Source organism: Talpa occidentalis, unplaced genomic scaffold, assembly GCF_014898055.3.
Source record: "Talpa occidentalis isolate TD23 unplaced genomic scaffold, MPIMG_talOcc4v2.1 talOcc4.4, whole genome shotgun sequence".
Classification (NCBI taxonomy): Eukaryota; Metazoa; Chordata; class Mammalia; order Eulipotyphla; family Talpidae; genus Talpa; species Talpa occidentalis.
In genome coordinates, this window is record NW_023604295.1 from 9,216,070 (window position 1) to 9,238,878 (window position 22,809).

The following is a 22,809-nucleotide window of genomic DNA, read 5'->3' on the forward strand; positions in this document are numbered from 1 at the left end:
CTGGAGATACATTTTATTACAATTTCTTCATGGACCTATAAAACTTTATTTCTTTTTATTCATTCCAATGCACTGCCATGGAATGGCTATGTCTCCCAAAATTTATATGTTAAACCTTAACCTCCAGTGTGATAGCATTTGGAGGGGAGGCCTTTGGGAATTGGCTAAGCCTTGGAGGAAGAAATCTCATAAAAGGGATTAGTGTCTTTATAAATGAGACCCAGGGGAGCTCCATCACTTTTGCTTTATGAAACACAGCAAGAAGACACCTCTCTGTAATGTAGGAAGGAGAATCTCACCAGGGACCAAATCTGCTGGTTCCTTGGTATTGGACATCTAGTTTTTAGAACTGTGAGAAATAAGTCTTTTTTTTTTAAATCAGTCTATTATAACAAAAAAAAAATAGACTAAAGCTGCATGTGAGTTTTCTATGTCTAAAAAAATGCATTTCAAGATATTTTCTCCATGTCTCTGAATTCATACTAACATTTCTTTAGCTATGAAGCCTATAGGAATCTTAAGAACACATTGTTTAGTTGCTATTTATTTATTTATTAAGATTTATTTGTTTATTTATACAAGCACTGGGTACAGTCAGAAGTGCAGGAGGGTGAGAGAATTCACCAGAGCCAGAGCGGGGAGAAGAACAGGCAGGACCGAAGTACACTGCTGAGGGGAGCAGTGGGCGGCAGGAGAGGTCTGCGCGCCATGTGGGACCCTCGCCCGGTGGCCAGGGATCAAACTGGTGCTGCAGAGGCTGCAGGCAGCTTCGCAGGCCAGCATTCAACCGCTACGCCACCAGGGAGGCCCAGTTGCTATTTATTTTCACTCAGATCAACCTTCTAGTCTTCTGTGATACTCAATGGAACTGATTAATTTAGTCATTTCTAACTGAACATGAATTTGACTTGCCCTTTAGTGTACATATTTTTGGTGTTGTGTTGAAACTGACATAGAATGACTCATAAGAGTCAATTTTGAGCATCTGTTTCTAACTCCATCTGTAGTGGTATCATATTCTTGGATTGAAAGAGGCCATGGTGAGATTATTTACATCACAGGAATGAGCAAAGGCTACAAATTAGGATTTCAACATAATCTAATAAAATTTAATCAATATAATATGCAGGGAGCTAGAATGTTCTTTCTTCTAAACAAATTCTGTTTCCTGCTTCAAAATTAAATAATTATACATAATAAGTTTCCCATTTGTATGCTAGCTTCTGGAATTTTTAAAAAAGAGAAAGCATATTTGGTGCAAATTATAATTCCTTTGTAGGCAAAGTGATGGGAACATCACCTGACAAATCTTAACTTCCTGGTAATTTGAGGAATGAGCTGCCCAAAGCAAGGGATTTGATGATTTCATTTTAAATGCAGCAATATGTGTAGACTCTAGCTTTGAAAATAAAATTAATGTTCTCATATATAGACTGATTTTATGACACAAGTTATATCAATTAAAAGGAAAAATTGGCTTTCTGCATGTTTGAAACTGTGTTTGAATAATAAAGTTAAGAACCGGTAGTGCTGTTTTTCATCAGAGATTTAGATTCAGAGAGCATGAAGCTCATCTGTTGTGGTTTGAACACTTTCACTGTGAATGTAAACATATACTGGTTTCTTGAAATCTTCAAGTTCAGGACGTATATTTCACTATTGAACCAAGTTTCCAGTTCCTGCATGAGTTACTATGGTAACCACAACAGCCCTAGGTTGAATCTTGGTTACCTGTGTTATATGATGACTCCAGTGGTGCTCTAGAGGCTGTGGTGGTTATGGCTATGGCTACTGTCATCCCCCAATGAATGGAAGGTTCTTCACTCTACTGATGGAAAACACCTGGGTTCTACTTTTTCAGTAGAACTAGGTGATCTCCTAGCATCTCAAATCTGTGCCCTACAATGGGCTAACTCCATCTGAATGTTCTTCTGCATCATATATCTTGTATTTTATTTATCTTCCTTGATTTTTAGCTAGTTATCTGGCTTCCAGTGTCAAAGAGAAACAGAAATGGCTACTGGTAAGATGGAAAGGGAGGTATTATGCAATATTACTGCAGTATGGAGAAGATAATTCACACAAATGACCTCAGTTCCAATGTACGCAGAGGTGAGCAGGTGTTTTAGAGAGAAAATGAGGTGAGAAGAAGATCCTTGAGCAGGACCAGGGTAGGGAACATTACATAAGGTGGGAAGGGATTGTGGCCATATCGAAAACCTTCTGGGTCATCTTATGTTCTTATCTGGAGAAGAAGCAAACATTTCACGTTTCAAGACAGGTGATAATTTTACAGATTGGAGGGTGACAGCCCATGAAGTTAAGCCCTCCCTCTCCCACAGATACTGGCACTCTTGCGAAGTCTTGGGAGTGCACCTTTAAAAAAGATGACACCCAATCTTTGACACAGATCTTTACCTTTGTGGGGGATACATCTCAATGGGATTGAAAAAGGAATTACAATTGCAATTTTTTTAAGTAAATACTTATAAGAAAAGGGAAATCAGGAACCTATAGTCAGGGTTTGGTTGGAATAAAAAATTCCATTGGTAGCATTTAAGAGGAGGATGAAACTTGCAGTTCTTATAGACAAGAGTTGAAACTTTTTTCAGAGAGAGCTCAGGGGAGCTTGAATAAAGTGGTTGAGGAGAGAATCTTGGCCACTAGCAAGTGTAATGATGAAGAGTGTGTGCTTGAGAATGAATACCAGCACCAGTGGTGTTGGCAGAATTTTATGTCTCAACATCCTCATGGATTCAATATCAGGAAAATGTTCTATTTATTAGCACCGTCACACTATTCCTAAATAAATGTGTTGCATGGGCCTCCCCTGGTGGCACAGCAGTTGAGCACTAGGCTGCGGAGCTGCCCGCAGCCTCTGCAGCGCCGGTTCGATCCCCGGCCACGGGCAAGGGTCCCACATAGCTCGCAGACCTCTCCTGCTGTGCCCACTGCTCCCCTCAGCAGTGTATTTCATCAGTCTGCCTGTTCTGTTCCCCGCTCTAGCTCTGGTGAATTCTCTCACCCTCCTGCGCTTCTGACTGTACCCAGTGCTTGTATAAATAAATAAATCTTTTTAAAAAATAAAAAAAAAATGTGTTGCATGCCAATTAATGAAGTCCTTAGCTCACATGGCAAATCATGTTTCATTTTTGTTAATCCTTTTGAGTTTCCTGCATATAATGAGTTTTGAATTAAAATATCATTTCAAAATTGTCGTGAAGTTTTTCCTATTTTATATCACATTTTATCATTGTTCTTTAGAACAACTATGTCCAAAGAATTAATACTAAAATTAATCAGGAAAATATCTTCACATATTTATTCCTTGAATGTCTCAGTTACTTTTTATTTTTTGATTACTCTTTCTTTTGAATGACTTTCCTTCTTAGAGTCTACTAATCTTTTTTAAAACATAGGTCAAATTCTACCTCCTCAGTAGAATCTTTTTTAATTGTGCATAACAATTTCCTCTACACTGGGTTGTATCTTTATTTTTACTTCAATATAAACTATAGATAGATAGATACATAGATACATAAAGTATCATACATACATACATAGCATAGACAGCATTAGAATGAGGTAAGAGTACATGCAGAAAGAACAGAATAAATGAGAAAAAAAGTAAGGCAGAAATGAAGGAACTAATCAACTGAACAAATCAACTATAAATAAAATAACATTTTTGCTTTAATAATAAAATATGAGATGAGAAACTTTCTTTGTTCCTGCAAATGCAAAGAATCATTTTGGTAGAAATGTTTTAATTATTTCTTATTACTTTTTGATATATTTCGATGAAGTAGAATTGACAGAAGAATATAAAAATATTTTCATTTTTCCTACTACCTTTGCTTATAAATATCCTGGTCTTGTTGATGTTCTACTGAAAAAGAAAATCAAAGGTTTCATACCTAAAATATTTTTATGTTACTAAAAGATTGAAACATGATTCAGGAAATAAATGCTAATATACAACATGAGATAGTTGAGAAAATTTGCATGACAATAATAAACACATATATTATTAGACCATTGTCTTCTTGTCATATTCAATTAATTACAGTTTCATATAAAATTATAACTTCAATAAACAATAGATCTAAAAGACATTTTGAATATTAAAGAGATAGAAATAATGTACATCACTTAATTTGATAACAGAACCCATGACCCAGAATTGGACTGAATTGGGAGACCCTCTCAGGTGATGTAGCTGGAGAGCTGCCTGATTCTTCAAAGCCTGACATTGAGTTGACTTGCGGATTAAGTCATGGTTGGCTTCTCCTGGTCCATCAACTCTCTCATTATGGGAACAATAGGTTTTGTGAAAAGCAAGCTCAGCAGGAATATCAAATTAAAATTTTAAACTTCCTTAATAGAGGCTCTTCTAATTAAGGAAAGAGTAGTTTAATTAGATTTCTATAGTAGAAAAGTCTTGATTTTGAATAAACTTGAAGTAAATCAGCATGGTTAGCCACACTATCACTGAGGGTTTATAAAAGACTCTGCAGGTGTAAGTTCACCCACAGGGGAACTTAGACAACCATCAACCACACCCACAAGTCTAGTTGTGACACTAGTTGCTATTATGAGCCCAGAATTTGATGACTGTGGCCTGCCCTCAGGTTCTGGGTCTGGTTGTGGAAGCCACTGTGTTCAGATCGTGGTTCTTCTGTCAGAAATGTGGTCTTTGACTCTGGTCTCAGAAGATGTGGATTTGATATCTTTTGAGAGACCTATTGATTTTTCTAAATCTTAGAAACAGGACATTCAATTTCTGGATCCTTTTCTCCAAAAGGTTTTTAATATGTTTTTCTTGAATTCCATAAAAAGCTTAAAAGTTTGGTGGGACATTTCACAAAAACTGGAAGTGACAACAGCTACAGTGGCAGCAGCATCAGTAACAAGACTGTGGATTCTTTGGTTGAAACCTAAGATTCCTCTCTGGAGAATTGAATTACTCACATGTGGTCATTGTTTCTAATGCTCTAATATATTTTCAATAAAGTTTTTTTCTTTGGACATTACAAATTCTCCTTTCCCCACTCCTCTCCTCTCCCAGTAACTGAAGAAAAATTAAGAACATATCCAATCAAGAAATTAAATTTCCTTTCTGGAGTAGGAGGTTTTTAGTGTGACTATTTCTTTGGCATAACTCTTTCAAATGACTGACACAAGATAGTTCAAGGAATTATTTGAATTTATTTGATGGTAATTATTTTTTAAGTGTTAAAAATAAATAGTGTTACATTTTTCATGATTCTGTAATATAAGTGATGCTATTGATCTCTCATGCACCTTAGGTTTCAGTTGATACTGTTGCTTTATTTTTCAGTTTGAAATAACAGTAAATGGTTAAATTGCAACACTAAAAGAATTTCATTTTAGTATAGTCTTAGCAACTTTATTACTTGTTTATAAGAGTGCATTATTCTTTTTTTAAAAGATTTATTTTATTTATGCATATAAGAACTGGCCAGCAGAGTGTGGGGGTGAGAGGATTCATCAGAGAGAGTGGGGAGCAGAACAGGCAGATGTACTGAAATACACTGCTGAGGGAAACAGGGGTGGGACAGGAGAGTCTGATTTGCCATGTGGGTTGCTCCCTGGGCGGCTGAGGACCAAACTCAGCACAGTGGCTCCCAGTAGCTTGATAGTGCTGTATTTAACCCTTGTGATACCAGGGAGACCTGTCTTAGCAACTTCAGCAAAACATTCTTTTACAATTTTTTCCTATTAAATTGAGTTTTAAAGAGCCAGAAAAAGGAGAGAAACTCTTGAGTTTGGATGGAGACCTACCACTCTTAGAAAACTTGGATATGAAGTTTATCTTTACAAAAGTGGAATTTATCAGGAAGATGTGGTATATATACATATATATATATATATATATATATATATACACACACACACACACACACACACAAAGGAATACTACTCAACTGTAAAAAAAAAGACAGACTCTTGTCACTTATGACAACATGATTGGAACTGGAGGTGAGTGTGTTAACCAAAGTAAATCAGGAGAAAGACAAATGCTGGAAGGTATCACTTATCTGTAGAATATAGGAAAACAAGATTCAGATAAAACCAAACCAGTAGCAAATCCTAGAGTTCTGACTATAGAAAGAAGGCCACCAAAGGAGTAAGGAAAGCAGAGAGAGCCAAGTGGAGAGGGAGCACAATGGACTAGAGTGGAGGGCTATCGTGTTTTGGTGGTGGGTGTGATGTGGTAAAAAACCTGAACAGGGAGGTACTATACTCTACATCATATATAAAATTGTAATCCAATATTATAGCAAATTAATAAATAAGTAAATAATTGTGAACACTTAAAAAAATGTGTCCTTAGTGAATTTATGGGTGAAAAGGAGAATCTCTTTGCCTATAAGAATGCCAAATGCACTGACTGCCAAGTTGGCAGAGATTTTGTGTGTAATTGATCAAAGGAAGGTACATTGATTCAATAAGAATTGTTGAACATAGATTTAATGTGCTATATATTTGATGGAGATAAAAACAAATCTTACATGGACTCTATCTAGAAGTATTAAAGTCTGACCTGTCACCAAGTATCTACAGCAAAACAAGATATAATCACTGGTGGAGAAAATCTAGAGATAGACTTTGAAATAGGTGTTTAAATGGAACTATATGTTTTTCTTTAAAAGAGAAATGATAAAATAATTCAGTGGTTTAGCACAAAATATCCCTGAAGCATGAACTCAGGATTACAGAGGGCTGGTATTCTTTCCACTTGCTTTTGAGACTTACTAAAGATGTCAAGAAAGAAATACAATATTATTTAAAAACATGATTGATATCATGTGGCCCTTGCAGACACAGTAAGTACGAAATCTATACTGAAGATGAATTTATGGTAGAACAGAATTAAAACTTAATACTACTAATTAGGAAATATTGATGGATCCACCAAAGCAAGCCTTGTTTTAATAGAATTGAGGCTCTCTTACATAAGGGAAAGCAAATTACTGAGGTTTTCCCATACATAATGAAATGTATTGTGTGTATTATTTGGTATAAATATTTTACATAGAGTACCTAAGGCTTGTCACACCACCGAAGATGCTTAAATATCTTTAATCATCAAACCTCAACAATTTATACAATAAGCCAGCTGAGAACTACCTAGAAGGCATGGACTCTGGATACAGTGGCCAGGGCTATTACTACACCTGTGGATGTGGGGACTTGTAAGAACAAAGTATGGATGTGACACTGGGTATGGGGCTTGTGGATATAAATCTGCCATCCAGTTGTTATGGACATTATTGGAACTCTGGTTTCTACTAAATTGTAGGACTTAAGACTCTTGGGAATTATCCCAACAACAAAATCCAACTTTTCAGATGTTTCCTCTGTTAAATCTATTTCCAGCTCATAACAAGCAAGGAAGATAAATTACAGATTTACAAGCTTGTTGGCATAAGATTTAAGAGCTGTCTGTAAATGTACAGCTGTTCAATAGCAATTTTGACTTATTCCATAAATATTGGATATTTTTCTACAACAGCTACTTCTTTCACTCTCCAGATACTAATTTGTCATCTGAAATTTCTTTAGTGTATTTTATATTGGCAGCAATATCTATAATCATTTTCCAATAAATGTGTCTAATATGGCATAACAATATGGTGTTAACTTTAGTCATTTATCTTAATAAGTTTCCTGTTTTCTGATATCTGAAATGAAGGGAAATATTTCCCTTCCTGAGGATACCATTTATTCCTATTATTAAATCAGTGAAAAACAAATATCTTAGATTTAGTTTGAGAAAGAGAGACTGTTGGTCTTGCCTAGTCTGCTCTTCTTCCCCATTTGGTATTTGTGAGTTAGACTTCCAGCCCCAAGCCTTATCACTCATCACTGAACGTACTTACTTGACAGTAAATATGGCTTAGATGGCTTTTTGAGTTCTTAATAAAAATTTATATTGATGGGAACTCTGATTTATGGCAATGATTTTGGGTGCTAAAATCCCTGGGCTGAGGTTATGGTTATAAATAGTCTGATTATAAATTTAATTTATTTGACCACTTAGCTGCTGTTTACATTCACAGTATTGTTATATCTGTAGTATTCTGAATCACATAAGGAAAATGGATATCACACATCTATGTGAGAGTTTCATATTGAACCAATGAACTGAAGAGTCTACCTGTTCTATCAGATAAACCCTGTTAAATATTTTTACTTGACTAGTTGTTCATAAGTTATTTGTATAGGGTGAGGAAAAAAATCATCTGCTTATTGTTCAGAACTTTGGGGGACTGATTTTCTGTCTCCAAAGCTTTGCTATTTCCATTTTTATTGCTTTAAGTTAAACATGTAACAAAATCTCTGTAAGTATGCCACTATGTACCAAAACCTTATACTTGTACTCTTAGAAATCTATAATAATGATATAATTGCAATTGAGACATTATATTGGACATTGAATTAAAAATCACACTAAACATTTTTAAGTTAACCTGATACTTAATTTTATGTAAATCTTAAGTAATCTAAATCGTGGTTGATTGCAGATAACTGAAATCCTAGAAAGAAAAACTTTCAATTAGTGAGGATATTATGTGTACATCTATACATACATATTATGTATATATAATATATATGTGATTGTTATATTATGCATATATTTTATATATTTTAATGTATGTGTGTACGTTTATCTGGATTTTTAGATTGAGTTTATTTTCTAAAAGAATCAGTGTAAAATTAGTCTTATTTCTTCCTTAAGTAATTGCTAAAATTAATCATTAAACTATTCAGACCTGGACTTGTCTTTGTTAGAACTCTGCTTTTTTAATACAAATTTAATTTCCTCATGAAAAGTAATCTTTTTATTTCTTCTTGTGTCAGTGTTACTGAAAGTTTTATTTTGAGGGATTTGTTAACTTTTTCCATGTATTGTATTTCAGTATGGAGATCAGCGCAGCACATTTGGTATTAACAGGGCATTTTGAAAATCAGGCAAATTTATTTCAACTGCATTAGTTCTGAATAGGGTGTAGCTAATACCAATGTTTTGATTGATTGATCAATATACATAATACTGAGATAGTTCAATAGTTCAGACTTGTGAATATAGAATGAAATAATGACCTATCTTGTGACTTTCTAAAATATAATAATAATCTTGAATCATGTGGTAATTAAGCCTTCCTCAAAAGAACTTCAAATATGTCTCTACTCATTAAGTAACAGGTTCCCAAAAATAAAATACTTGGCAGTGAAATATCAAACACCCCATTAATATTACAAACATTTTATATGCAAAGCCGTAACATTTTTATTTAACTTGCTCAACCTTTGGTGGTGATGGGTTTTAATAATGTCTAATTTTTTCAAATTTCACAATTTCAAACATATGTCTAGATTAACCTCAGAAAACTCACTGACTCCAGTTCTCTACATTTTTATTCATCTACCTAATCCTGTACAAGAACATCAATAGAGCTATTTCTATCTTTCCAGCATTATCATACTCATGGACCTCAGAAACCACTTCTAAATTATCAGACAGAATTCTTGAATTTTTTGAGGTCATGATCATTGTAAGGAATGCCATCATTTATTTTATTGGGGCATTATTGATTTTGAATAGGCTCAAATACAGGGAACATACAATATTTATTTGTTCTCCTAAAGTTTCAGTTATTATTTTTTTAAAGGAAATATCAAGATTTCAAGTATTATCTGTTAAAAATTTAAAAATAAATCTGAGCTAGAGGAAATATGAGAGACACTTAGCAAGATCACTACCACGTTGGCCTCGAGTACACAATAGTCAAGTAGAAGTTGTTTGTATCTCAAATTTTTTAGATATTTGATATCTCAAGTGAATATGGTTCAAATGAAGCATGGCTATAAGAGCAACATTAGTGCTCTGCATACCTCAAGTAATGGTAGGTAGTCATTATGGGAAACAGAGACAAAGCGTAAGTGGAGCAAAGGAATGTCATCAGATCTTGGGTGCCAGCACATGATTGTCTATTTCCATTCTGATGAGCCTAAAGGAGGTGGTGGTTATATGAATGCTGATGTCTGGTCTTTGAAGTTGCAAATAATATTTCTCATTATAGACATAATCAGAGAATTCTAATTGAGCTAAAATCAATTTAAAAGCTTTACTGAGATGAAGATTATTTCATGCATAGTAAACAAAGCAAAAGAACCAATACTATTTGTCTCAAGAAATTTTTCTGAGGAATGATAATGAGGGAGGTCTGGGTGGTTTACCACACCCATTATTTTGGGTATAAAAACCTCTGTACTTGAGCTGAGATTTATATTCAGGACACAAACCTTTGATTGCAAATCAAGTTTTCAATTCCTGACACCATGAGCTACTACGGCAACTACTATGGAGGCCGGGGCTACGGCTACGGAGGCTTCGGTGGCCTTGGCTGTGGCTGTGGCTGTGGCTGTGGCAGCTTCCGCAGATGGGGCTGTGGCTGTGGCTATGGAGGCTACGGAGGTTATGGCTCTGGCTTTGGGGGTTATGGAGGCTATGGCTCTGGCTTTGGGGGTTATGGAGGCTATGGCTCTGGCTTTGGGGGTTATGGAGGCTATGGCTCTGGTTTTGGGGGTTATGGAGGCTATGGCTCTGGCTATGGGGGCTACGGATATGGATTCTCCAGCTTCTACTAAACTACTGTACCAGGATCCCCACATCTGTGCCATTAATGAAATGACCAAAAACATTCTTCCACCAATGGACTGAGATTACTCTTGGTCCATTTAGCAAGACAGATCTAAGAATTTCAGAGACTACATATTTATCAGCTTGTATGCATTGCCTCCCCTCGTTTCTTGGGCACTAATAGATGATGTACTGCTGAATTTCCAATAAATGACATAATTTGAAATTGAAAATATGACTTTTTGTGGTTCATTTCACTCAGTTATGTATACATACTTATGCAAATTTTACTGTTTTTCAATTAGAAATACAATGCATACAATGATTTATGCATATGTGCATCTATATTAAAATATAGGGAAACAAATCTCATTTGAGAATGAGTAGTTCAGAACAATAGAATATATATTTTTTTCTATTTTACTTACATAAATCTCAGGTTGATTTTGACAGAAATCTGACTGTAAAACTGGGGCTAATGAAGAGGAAGAGGGAGGTCACAAAGGACTACCGTGGAACACTGTGGGTGCCTTGGTGTTGGGTGTAGTGTGGTGACATACACCTGAAATGTGTGACCCTATATTTCTGAATCATATGCCACTTTGGAAACCAACCACTTTAATAATGTGTGTGTGTGTGTGTGTGTGTGCTCATGCATGCATATACACACCCATATGAGTTTCGTAACTATCTGCAATTGTAACTCTTAAAAATGTCAGGTGATTTTAGGAGTTGGAATATGTTTTCTTTTTTTTAATGATTTATTTATTTATGCATACAAGAACTGGGGTACAGGCCAGAGGTGCGGGGTGAGAGGATTCACCAGAGATAGAGTGGGGAGCAGAACAAGCAGATTCACTGAAATACACTGCTGTGGGAAGCAGCGGGTGAGCCAGGAGAGGTCTGCTGTGCCATGTGGGTCACCCCCCTGGCTGGCTGAGGAATCAAACTTGTGCTGCAGTGGCTGGCAATAGCTTGAATAGCTCTGTCTTTAAACTCTGTGTCACCAGGGAGGCCCCATGGAATATGTTTTCAACAAGTAACAATATTATCAAAATCTTATAAAGATCTACTTCATTTCTTAATAAAGTCTAATTAAAAATAGTCTGAAATAAAAAAGGAGGGAGTAAGGTCAAAACAAGGCGGGTGGGAATTGTAGGGGGACTATAACCAAGAGGAAAATGCATACATTGTGCAAAAATGAAAATGATGTAAAATATATAAAATAAAATTTAAAAAAATAGTCTGAAATTAAAAAATGAGTAACATTTAGACAAAGAAAATGATATGGGCAACTGTGTTATTTTGACTGTGGAGATGCAGTTGGAAGGAATGCAGTACTATCTTGAATTTATGCTGCTTCAGACATTTATCTGGTTGCAGTGATGAATCATGGAGGAAGGACACTGGGTGATGTTTTAAGGGACACTTGAAAGAAGATGTACGATTTATGGATAGATGATAAAAGGTAGAGGAGGGGGAATAGAGTATGGAGGTGAGTATAAGTGCATTTGTAGTAGCTGTGAGATCCAGGATAAGAAAATGAACTGTGAGAAGTCTTCTCAGGAGTTCTGATCACTTTTAGTCTCTGATTCCAATTTTTCATTTATGAAAAATATGTGCTATATTTTCATTTGTTTTTCTGTATTGAGGTAATGTTGGCTTAGATTATTGTTTGTATTTTGGGAGTACAGGATCCCCCCATTCAGGTGTTATAAGCATAGTGCAACACCACCAAAGAACCCATAGTCCACCATCATCTTCCACTGTACTCCTCCCCACTAAGTCTTTTTTTTTTTAATAATCCTGGTAACATTCTTGTACTCTCTTTTATTTTATTTTTTTCACATTTTATTTAAATTTTATTTTTTATATTCCCCATACAATTACAACCCCCTTATTTTGACCCCAATCCCTCCTTTCCCCGCCCCCCCCCCCATAGAGTGTCTCTGGTTCATAGTTGTTTGTTGGTTTTGATATTTTCTTTCTTATAGTTATTCTTTTTCCTGGTCCCTTATTTAGGTTTTCTAGATTCCTGCTATGAGTGAGACCATCTGGTATTTTTCTTTTTCTGTCTGGCTTATTTCGCTGAGCATGATCCCTTCCAGCTCCATCCATGTTGCTGCAAACTGCATGTGTTTATCTTTTTTTGAGTAATATTCATGGCTGAGTAATATTCCATGGTGTATATTTACCACATCTTCTTGATCCAGTCATCTATTTTTGGGCATTTGGGCTGTTTCCAAAGCTTAGCTATTGTAAACAGTGCTGCTATAAACATAGGGGTACAGGTACTCTTTGGAATTGATGTTTCTGTGTCCTTTGGGTAAATACCTAGGAGTGGAATTACTGGATCATATGGAAGCTCTATGTTTAGTAGGTCCAGAAATCTCCACTCAGTCTTAATCCTTCCCTGCACCCTCCCCTGGATGTCTCAGTTCTGTAGTCTGCATTCAAGACCTAGATTTGAGGTTTGGCTTTATCTCAGCCCTTGTTGGGTTTCTCTATATTCTGTATATAAGGAATACCAACTTATCTTTCCCCTTCTAACTAATTTCACTTATTATAACCAAAACAAGAATGGTGGTATGCAAAGTCGAGGATCAGTCAATGAATTGTGCTCTCAAAACCAAGTAAGTTTTGTTTCTTCGGGTATGCACAGCAGGTGAACCAAGACTTCTCCACACAACTTGTTCTCACACAACTTTGTTCCTCATGTTTCTTTTTGAAGAAATTGATGTCTCAACTTTGTTCCTTGATATCTTGTAGAATCAATTGTGTGATGACTCCCCAAAATTCCTATGATAAGGTATTTCATCAGAAAACCAACAGTATTTATGCGACTGATGTTTACTGACTGGCAATGAAGAATTATATTGAGGGTTATTATGTCAATGCTTTGAAGAAACAATTTCTTCTCAGAAAATTTAAGCAACATACTCAGGAGCAACTTGACTAGGTAGCCAAGCAAGTTCCAACATTCTTTGTGAGGGTTGTCAGAGGACAACAGACTAATGAGTTGTTTCAAGGGAGGATAATTCCCTTGAAACGTGACACCCCAGGAGGACACGTGTGGTAGCATGTTCTCTGAGCCATGTATATAAACCTCCCTGTAGGAGTCGATAGTCACAGTCTGATTCTTGCCTTGAACAGCAAACAACTCCCCACTCCTGACACCATGAGCTACTACGGAAGCTACTATGGAGGCCGCGGCTACGGCTACGGAGGCTTTGGTGGCCTGGGCTGTGGCTGTGGCTGTGGCAGCTTCCGCAGATGGGGCTGTGGAGGCTATGGAGGCTTTGGGGGTTATGGAGGCTACAGAGGTTATGGTGGTTATGGAGGCTATGGCTCTGGCTTTGGGGGTTATGGATATGGCTCTGGCTATGGGGGCTACGGATATGGGTGCTGCCGCCCATGCTGCTGTGGAGGGTATGGATTCTCCGGCTCCTACTGAAAACTGCTGAAATTATAAGTGGAGGGGAAATCTCCAGCATGTTTGGTTCTATCTCGTGCTTTCACTCCTCAAACATCCATTTGATGTTCTCTAAAATAAATTGATAGCTATTTATCAATGCTAAACTGTGTCTATGAGTATTTGATTCCTTTTTACTTCACAACTTGCCATCTCAATACATATTCAATGTATATAACCATTCCAGTTGATTTTCTTATTTTTATTTATTTTCTTTTCACTATTTTACCATGATGTCATCTTTCTTTTTTTTTTAAATGATTTATTTATTTATGCATCCAAGAACTTATTTATTTATGCATATAGGCCAGAGGTGTGGTGGGTGACAGGATTCACCAGAGACAGAGTGGGGAGCAGAACAGGTGGATTGACTGAAATACACTGCTGAGGGGAGCAGCGGGTGAGACAGGAGAGGTCTGCTGTTCCATGTGGGTTGCTCCCTGGTGGGGGATGGAATTCGTGCTGCAGTGGCTGCAGTAAGCTTCATAGATTGCATCTAAACCTCTTGAGCCATCAGGGAAGCCCCATGATGTCATCTTTCTAGCAAAAGAAAATTTGTAGTTTGCTTTTGTCTAATAAATTGTTTGCTTAATATGGAAATATTTGGTTATTTTCAGTGTTTTTATTTTTACTCTATGGAAGATATGGCTTTGTAGCTTCTTTGAAATTCATGTCAGTGAATCCGATATCTGGTTCCATAAGTGTACCTGATAAATCTAACTTCAATCATTTGACCAATCAAGATTATTTTGTTTTTATACTCAATAATTAGCATCTAAAACTTCCAGTACATTTATAATTGCACACACTTTTCTACATCAGATCTCCTCAATTTCTTTAATAAAACCCCTTTAATTGATATATTAATTTTATTTTTTTGCATCATTGTTCATTTTTAAACAATATTTGCTCCCCCCGCCAGGTGTAGTCCCCACAGAATTTCCTTCACCAATGCACCTGTGCACCATCACCTCAGTCCCCTGTGCTCCTCCCTCCCTCCCTCTGATCCCTCTCCCTGCTCCTCCCCTGCAGGATGTCTCTGATTTATAATTGTCTGTAAAGCCCCTTTAATTGAAACAGCAAATATAGCTTCTGTTTCATTTACTTATTCTCAATCATATATAAATATATATAATACTCAGACTTCAATATAGAGATTAATATAAATTATTGCATATTAAATAGTTATTTAACAGATAGATAAATAAGACAGAGATAAGGAGAACAATAAATTGAAGTTGAAATGAAACAATAATTCCTCAAATATAACTTGACTTTTCAATGCCATCCAAATTTGATTGTCAATACAGTGGAAAATATATAAATAATTTGTTCTTTCAAAATTTGTCTTTAGGCAACCCTTTGTGGAGGGAAAAAAATAATAGTGGCAGACCAAAGTATTTCTCTAAGCTCCTAAGAAAGACAAATATTTTTTAAATGAATCTCTAGGTGTAATATGATTCATTCACTATTTCCTTTTATTTTACTTGGCATTTAGCTAACAATAATTATTTCACAAACTTACTAGAGGTATTTCAAGTTAACTAAAATATATGTAATATCAAAATATTAATGTGTTTCATTATCTGTTATGGCAGTGTTCCTCTATGTCATGTAATGATGCTCTTTTTAACCATCAACATGAGTATCATCCTCATGGTGATATTAAAGCCCTTTGCAACTGTGAATGAAAATAAATACATGGATACGTCAATTGAAAACATCCAAGAGTTATTATTTAAGGGTCATATCATTCAATAGCCACTCAGCAAAAGGCAAGCATCTTATTGTTGGGATTTCATAGAATAGACTACATGAGAGATGTAATAAAAGATTTATTGTCTTTTAAAATTTGAATGGCATTTTGTTGGAGATGGTGAAATCATAATACAAAGGCAACAGAAGTGAGAGCAGGACCTACCTGCTCCCCTGGGTACAGGTAGGGAAACTCCAAATAGCAAGTGATACCTAGAGTCCACTGAGTATCATATGTGTCAGACTAATATCAGAAAACAGTTTACCTGAATTCTTGTGCACTGCTCCAGAATCTGATTCTACTGTAGAATCGAAACTGATTCTCCTTCTTTGTTTATTCACAACGTGTTGATGACCTGGAAAGTTCTGGTCATATTTCTATAAGCAGTACAATTTTATAGCCGAGTTTATGGAGATTAATTCCCTCTTTAGATGAACAACCTCTTATTGTGTTTTATTTTATTTTTTATGGTTAATATTATTTTATTGTATATAATCTCCCACTTCTTAATTTCTAATTTACTTCTACTTCAAGGTAAATGAAGAGTGAATAATATTAAAACTCAGTTCTCAGCACCATGGCTTTTTATTAGATAGATTTGAATTTATATTACAGGAAGACAGAAAAAAAATAAATTCAGTCATTTTTTTTTCATCATTCCTCTCAGATGTTGTATTTCTCATGAACGTGTCATTGTAGATTAATTTTGTTAACTCCATTGAAGGGACCTTGACCCATATAACTGCATATAATTTGAACCTATTGCATGCTTATCCGAGGCAGTATCATCACAGAAGGAAGATATTGCATTATAAAAAATTATAATTCTGATTAGAATAAGAAAAAAAAAGTGTGAAACTTCTCCCACACTATACTATCATACATTTGTAAACTACATTTTCATTGTTTATTGAAGTTATCTGAGTTATAGGAAAATCTTTGGCATGAACAACAAATATTTCCTTTTTATGTATGTTAAAATTAGAAGTGATCCGAAGTTAAAACACATTTTATTCTTTCTTACCCATTATCTTAGGGCTACTTAATGTATATTTCAAAGGAATCTTTCTAAAAGAGTAAAGAAGGAAAATATTTAGAAAATCAATGTTTAATCTACTTTTGGCCTCACAACCAAGCATAAAACCAGTACATTTTCCAAATGGATACCTCCATTTTGATTTTTTTATATTTAGAGAACTCTAAAACAAAAGTATTTGTTCTATTTATTTTGTAATATTTTAGTGTTGATAACTACTAATGTTAGTATTGGTTTTATGTGACACTATTGAGTTTTATTCTTTGAAATGACTTTGATTCTTATTTGACTGTTGAGGTTTTCCATTACGTCTTATCTAGTCTTTTCTCTCAGGTGAACATATACTTTTCTATTTCAAACAACCCCAAATTAGTCATTAATCACTCTCACAGGATGCACCTGAGTTATATAGGACAAATGGGATCATTTTAATTCTGTCCAAGCTATTGGTGTTTCTTCAATAGAACTTACAACGGCAAACTCAACTTACTATCATTTTCTCATTCAGAATGGGAAACTATAAAGCAATATTTGGATGAAAGACATGACATGCTAAAAATCAATATATGTCTAATTTTAAATTTAAACTCTTTTCATATCTTTGGAATAGATGTGCTTTTTAAATTTTTTTTTCTTTTTTTTTAAAGTTTTATTTATTTATACATACAAGAGCTGGAAGCTAGGGCACAGGCCAGAGATGCGGGGGTGAGAGGATTCACCAGAGACGGAGTGGGGAACAGAACAGGCAGACTAACTGAAATACACTGCTGAGGGAAGCAGAGGGTGGGCGAGACAGGAGAGGTCTGCTTTGCCATGTGGGTTTCTCCCTGCCTGGCCGGGGATCGAACTCGTGCTGCAGAGGCTGCATATTGCTTCATAGTGCAGTGCTTAACCCCTTGCGCCACCAGGGAGGCCTGCTTTTTAAACTTTTAACCCTGACAAACAAGTTTGCTTTTGAACAACACAGATTTAGCACCTATAAGTTGAACAATTATCTGTGAATCTAGTTGGAGATAGAATTATCCTCTTGGCACAGGACAGAACAGAAGAAATGCTTAACTATAAAAGGATTGTCATAAAATATAAATGATGTAATGTACCCAGTAATAAGCAATTCCATGTAGGGCTTGAAATGTACAAATTTTGAAGAGTCAGCCATTTCCTCTCATAAAAACAAAGCAACAGACTCAAAGGTATCCTAATCAGGGAACCAAGTGAGCTGAAATATTTTAATGAGAATGAAGGTCTCTGTGTGTGTCAGAGACAGTAGATTAATGACATAACTTTAAAAGTAATAGACAGAATGACACAAGGGAAAATAAACATAATTTATCACAAGTTATGCTCAGGGTGTGCAAGCATTCTCCTGCAAGGGTTGGCGTTCACACTCAAGATCTTGCCTTGACCAGCAAACCAAATTCACCATCCAGAACACCATGAGCTACTATGGCAACTACTATGGTGGCCGGGGCTATGGCTGTGGCTTTGGAGACTGCAGAGGCTATGGCTCTGACTATGGGGATTGTAGGGACTACAGATATGGCTGCTGCCACCCATTCTGATGTGAAGAATCTGGCTTCTTTGACTTCTGCGGAAATCCTACTCTGGGTGCCCAGCATCAGAGGCCATGAGGTAAATGACCAAATGAACCAAAAATTTGAACTGAACGACATCACCTTGAACAAGACAAATTCTAAAATATTTAGGATTTTAGATTTTAGGAACTTCTACCATCTTTCATCTGCTTCTTGTCTCCTGGTATGCCCTGTTTAGATATTCATAGTTGTGGAATTTCACTGTTCTTTTGCAGTAAAGGATCCTAAATTAAAATAGCATGGATGGCTTTTATTTTCATTTTCTTATTTTACTCAAAAGAGAAAATTGCACCAAACCAACAATGAAGAAAATAACTTCACAAAAAGCTAAAGTAATTTGTGCATATATTATATATATATACACACACACACGTGTAAAAGGTATATACATACACACATCTGTATAACTAGATAGATACACAATATGTTAACCATAGCAGTCATTTGAAATGAAGCTTTTCCTTTTGTACATTATTAAGACCTTTTAGGTCAACAACATTGAGCATTGAAATATTAACTGTATATATTTTCATATATAAATTGAAGCCAACATGAATTGCAAGTGCTTTTCAGTTTTGTTCAAAGATTATGTAGTCATAGAATAAAATGTATGTTTAAATACACACTGAAAATGAATTTGCTTTTGTGAATTCAGATCATGTTTTCTTCCTGATCTGTCATCATGTGACATGACATTCTTCTTCAGTATTGTCAACTGATCGATATAATTTAAAATTTACCAGTGAAATTTAAACCTCCCTGTTATCACCAGTGAAGTAATCTGTGTTGAGGTCATGGCTGACCTGAAGCTTTATACATCTAGCAAGTGCCTGTAATGCTGACTTATTTAACCACCCTTCTACAAAAGGAGGACTTTTCTTGTTAGTATTTCAAGTAAGTACTTTTTTTTTTAAAGATTTATTTATACAAGAACTGGGTATAGGCCAGAGGTGTGGGAGGCTGAGAGAATTCACCAGAGACAGAGTGGGGAGCAGAACAGGCAGACTGACTGAAACACACTGCTGAGGGGAGCAACGGGCGAGACAGAAGTCTGCCGTGCCATGTGGGTATCTTCCTGGCCAGCCGGGAATCGAACCTGTGCTGTAGAGGCTGCGTACAGCTTCACAGCACCACACTCAACCTGCTGCGCCACCAGGGAAGCCAAATAAATACTTTCTTAAGAAACATATGCCACCATGCTTCAAAAATCATTCTATTTAGGAAATAAAACAAAAGTAAATATATTTTATTTGTGTTAAACGTGTTAAACAAATTAAATAAAACCTAGGTAATGATATAATGATAAGATGGACACCATTTTGGATGGGAAAGTCCTGCCAAGAAGTGAAATGAATTGTTATGGGCCAAAACTGGCAAGCTAGTAGGGTGTGACTTGCTGAACTTGGCCCAGCTTCACCGCACTCCAGACATTCTACTTTACCATCTGACTATCCTACTCATTTCATAGTTCCTTTCATGAGTAAGAGCAAATAAAGCATTTGGAAAATCCTGGTCATATGTCCTTGAAAAGGTCAACTATCATAGTGATAATTAAAAGTGATAGACTACCTCTATTTTGATTTTTAGATGTTATGATGTAGACTCTTGAAATTTCAATTTCTCATTTATCTATGTTTGAGTGAAAGTAACCAGTAATTATTACTGAATCCAATCTATTTTAAAAAATTGGGGTTCATTTGAAAATGTCAAACATGTTTACCTATAGTTTAGATAAATTTCAGGGTCACCACTGGAGGACTATACTCTTCTGTTTGCCTGATAAAACAGAATTTAACATGATATTATTAGCATAATCCTTCCAAGTCAATCCATGTTGATGGAAATGGATAGAGTTCATCTTTTTTTTCAGAGCTGTGTAATTACCATTGTGTATATATACCACATTTTGATGCACTCATATATCATTTGGCACTTAGGTTATTTCCATAACTTGGTTATTATAAATAATTAAAGCTACTTCTGAAATAAAATTTTGATGATTATGATTTTCCCTCAATTTCTGAACAATTGTATCCCATGCTTGTCAAAGTACATAGAACTGCACAATACAAAGAATTAGATAAGATGTGAATTTTAAATAATGATTATCAGTATTGGTTCATCAATTGTAACAGCAAAAATGCTTTTTCTTATTTTTCAAAGTAGTATGAAAAGTTAAAAGTATACCAGGTATGATGGTCAATATTCTAAAAAAAAAAAAAAAAAAAAAACTTCTTTCTTTTTCTTAGTGTTTCCAACAATTGGTATTTAAAACAATTGAGCTGATTCTTCCCGACTTTCAAACTTTCCTATTTCCCAAGCTCTGAAATAAATAGATAACTCTCTTTTTTAGACTGAAGTATAAAGTGCTTTAAAAATACATGATAGATTACAGAGCTTTAGATTCAACCCATTTATTTTATTTGTAAGTGAAGTATAACAATCAAAAGAAAACTAGAGGTGAAACAATATTTAATGGAAAAACACAGCACTATCAAATGTGATTTCTATGCCTGACTATGAAGAATTCTATTTAGGGTCTGGAAAGTCCACACTTTGAAGATACGCAATTTGTCTTTATAAAATGATGCAATAACTTTTCCCCCAGCTTTACCGAGGTATAATTGACAGATAAAATTGTATATATTTAAAGTATGCAACTTAATGATTTGATAAAGTGATGCAATGACTTTTAAAGGCCCCCTTAACTAGGCAACAAAGCTATCTCAAACACTTTAATGAGTGTGAAGGCTTCTGCCTGTGTCAGAGGACAATGAATGAATGCATTGTTTCTAGTAGGTGTAATAAAAATTACACAAGTGGGTTATATACGTGATTTATCACATTCTCTGAACAGGGTATATAAACATCCCTCTACATGTGCTGACATTCATATTCCAGATCCTGTCTTCAATAGCAAGCCAAACTTCACCCCTAACACCATGAGCTACTACGGCAGCTACTACGGAGGCCGGGGCTATGGCTATGGAGGCTTTGGTGGCCTGGGCTGTGGCTTTGCAGGTTATGGAGGATATGGCTCTGGATTTGGAGGTTATGGAGGATATGGTTCTGGATTTGGAGGTTATGGAGGATATGGTTCTGGCTATGGGGGATATGGATATGGCTCTGGCTATGGAGGTTATGGATATGGCTGCTGCCGCCCATCCTGCTGTAGGGGATACTGGTTTTCTGGCTTCTACTGAAATCCTTCTCTGGGTGCCCAGCATCAGAGACCATGAGATGGTTAACCAAATGAACCCAAGACTTGAACCAAGCCATCTTTGAAAATATTTAGCATCTTTGAGTTTAAGAATATCTATCATCTTACGTTTGTCTGTTTCATGTCTCCTGGTATGCCCTATTTGTATTTTCAATTTTCGTTTCTTTCTTTATTCTCTTTGCAATAAATTTTCCTAATTTGAAGTGGTGATATGGTTTCATTATTTATTTAATTAAGTTCTGATTCTCCCTTTCACAATACATTTCTTTTCTTGGACCTCTAGAAAAGCAATCCTGAATTTTGGTTATGTATCCCTTCAATATAATAACAATATAAATGCAAAGTTTGTAAGGATTGATGTGCTTTCCACATTAACCACCTTATTTTGTTAGTAGCGTTAGTTTTTATTTGGAATACTGAGCCTATTCTCTAGTTTAGCTGAATCTGTAAAAAGAAAAACACTAGTAAATAATTCTAAGGTAAAATGTTATTAAAATATCAAGATGCAAAGACTCCAGATGTATTTACTAAATGTAAGAATAGATTTGTTGAATAACTACTAAAGAAATCCTGAGAAAACACAGAAATGGAGAAATTATTTTTCTTGACTTTAAACTATATTACAAAGCAATAGTAATTAAAATGATATGCTATTGGGATTAAAAATAGACACATGGATCAATGGAATAGAAGTCAAAATTAAATCCACGTATATATTAATATTTAATGCTAAAGGAGTCACAATCATACAGTGTGGAAAGGAGAGTCTCTTTGACAAATATTGTGGGGAGAACTACAAAGTCACATGTAAAAGAAAGCATTTGGATCATCTTTTAACTTCAAACACAAAAATTGATTGAAGACATAGGTAGAAGACCAGAAACAACAAAACATAAAATAGAAAACACAGTAATATGTTTTCTGATGATACATTTCATGAAATTAATAATAAAGATGTTTTTGGAGACTTAGCCCTCAGAGCAAGGGAAATAAAGGAATAAATAAACAATTGTGTTGATCTCAAATTAAAATGCCTTTACATAGTAAAAGAAAACCTA

General features: G+C 35.4%; 2 protein-coding genes across 5 annotated transcripts; both read left to right on the forward strand.

The window, feature by feature from the left end:
- The first annotated feature begins 10,371 nt into the window (after nt 1-10,371).
- LOC119257111 (keratin-associated protein 19-1-like) lies at nt 10,372-10,680 on the forward strand. The gene has a single exon (XM_037524811.1). It carries the CDS (start codon nt 10,372-10,374, stop codon nt 10,678-10,680), a length of 309 nt encoding a protein of 102 aa, XP_037380708.1.
- A 3,170-nt stretch (nt 10,681-13,850) lies between these two features.
- Nucleotides 13,851-21,734, forward strand: LOC119256739 (keratin-associated protein 19-6-like). Of its 4 annotated transcripts, none has more exons than XM_037524506.1 (2): nt 13,851-13,944; nt 21,643-21,734. In XM_037524506.1, exons 1-2 carry the CDS (start codon nt 13,851-13,853, stop codon nt 21,732-21,734), a joined length of 186 nt encoding a protein of 61 aa, XP_037380403.1. The 4 variants fall into 4 exon arrangements, with proteins under 4 accessions (XP_037380403.1, XP_037380402.1, XP_037380404.1 ...); XM_037524505.1 differs by lacking the exon at nt 21,643-21,734 and adding an exon at nt 14,014-14,126 and having other exon boundaries at nt 13,851-13,932; XM_037524507.1 differs by lacking the exon at nt 13,851-13,944 and adding an exon at nt 21,474-21,543 and having other exon boundaries at nt 21,622-21,734.
- The last annotated feature ends 1,075 nt before the right edge of the window (nt 21,735-22,809 follow it).

Excerpts from the sequence above, each read along its gene's own strand:
- LOC119257111 (XM_037524811.1), top strand. The coding sequence starts at position 10,372 with ATGAGCTACTACGGCAACTACTATGGAGGCCGGGGCTACGGCTACGGA.
- LOC119256739 (XM_037524505.1), top strand. The coding sequence starts at position 13,851 with ATGAGCTACTACGGAAGCTACTATGGAGGCCGCGGCTACGGCTACGGA. Across the intron at positions 13,933-14,013 it reads GGGCTGTGGCTGTGGCTGTG|GCTATGGCTCTGGCTTTGGG; the intron begins GCAGCTTCCGCA and ends GTGGTTATGGAG.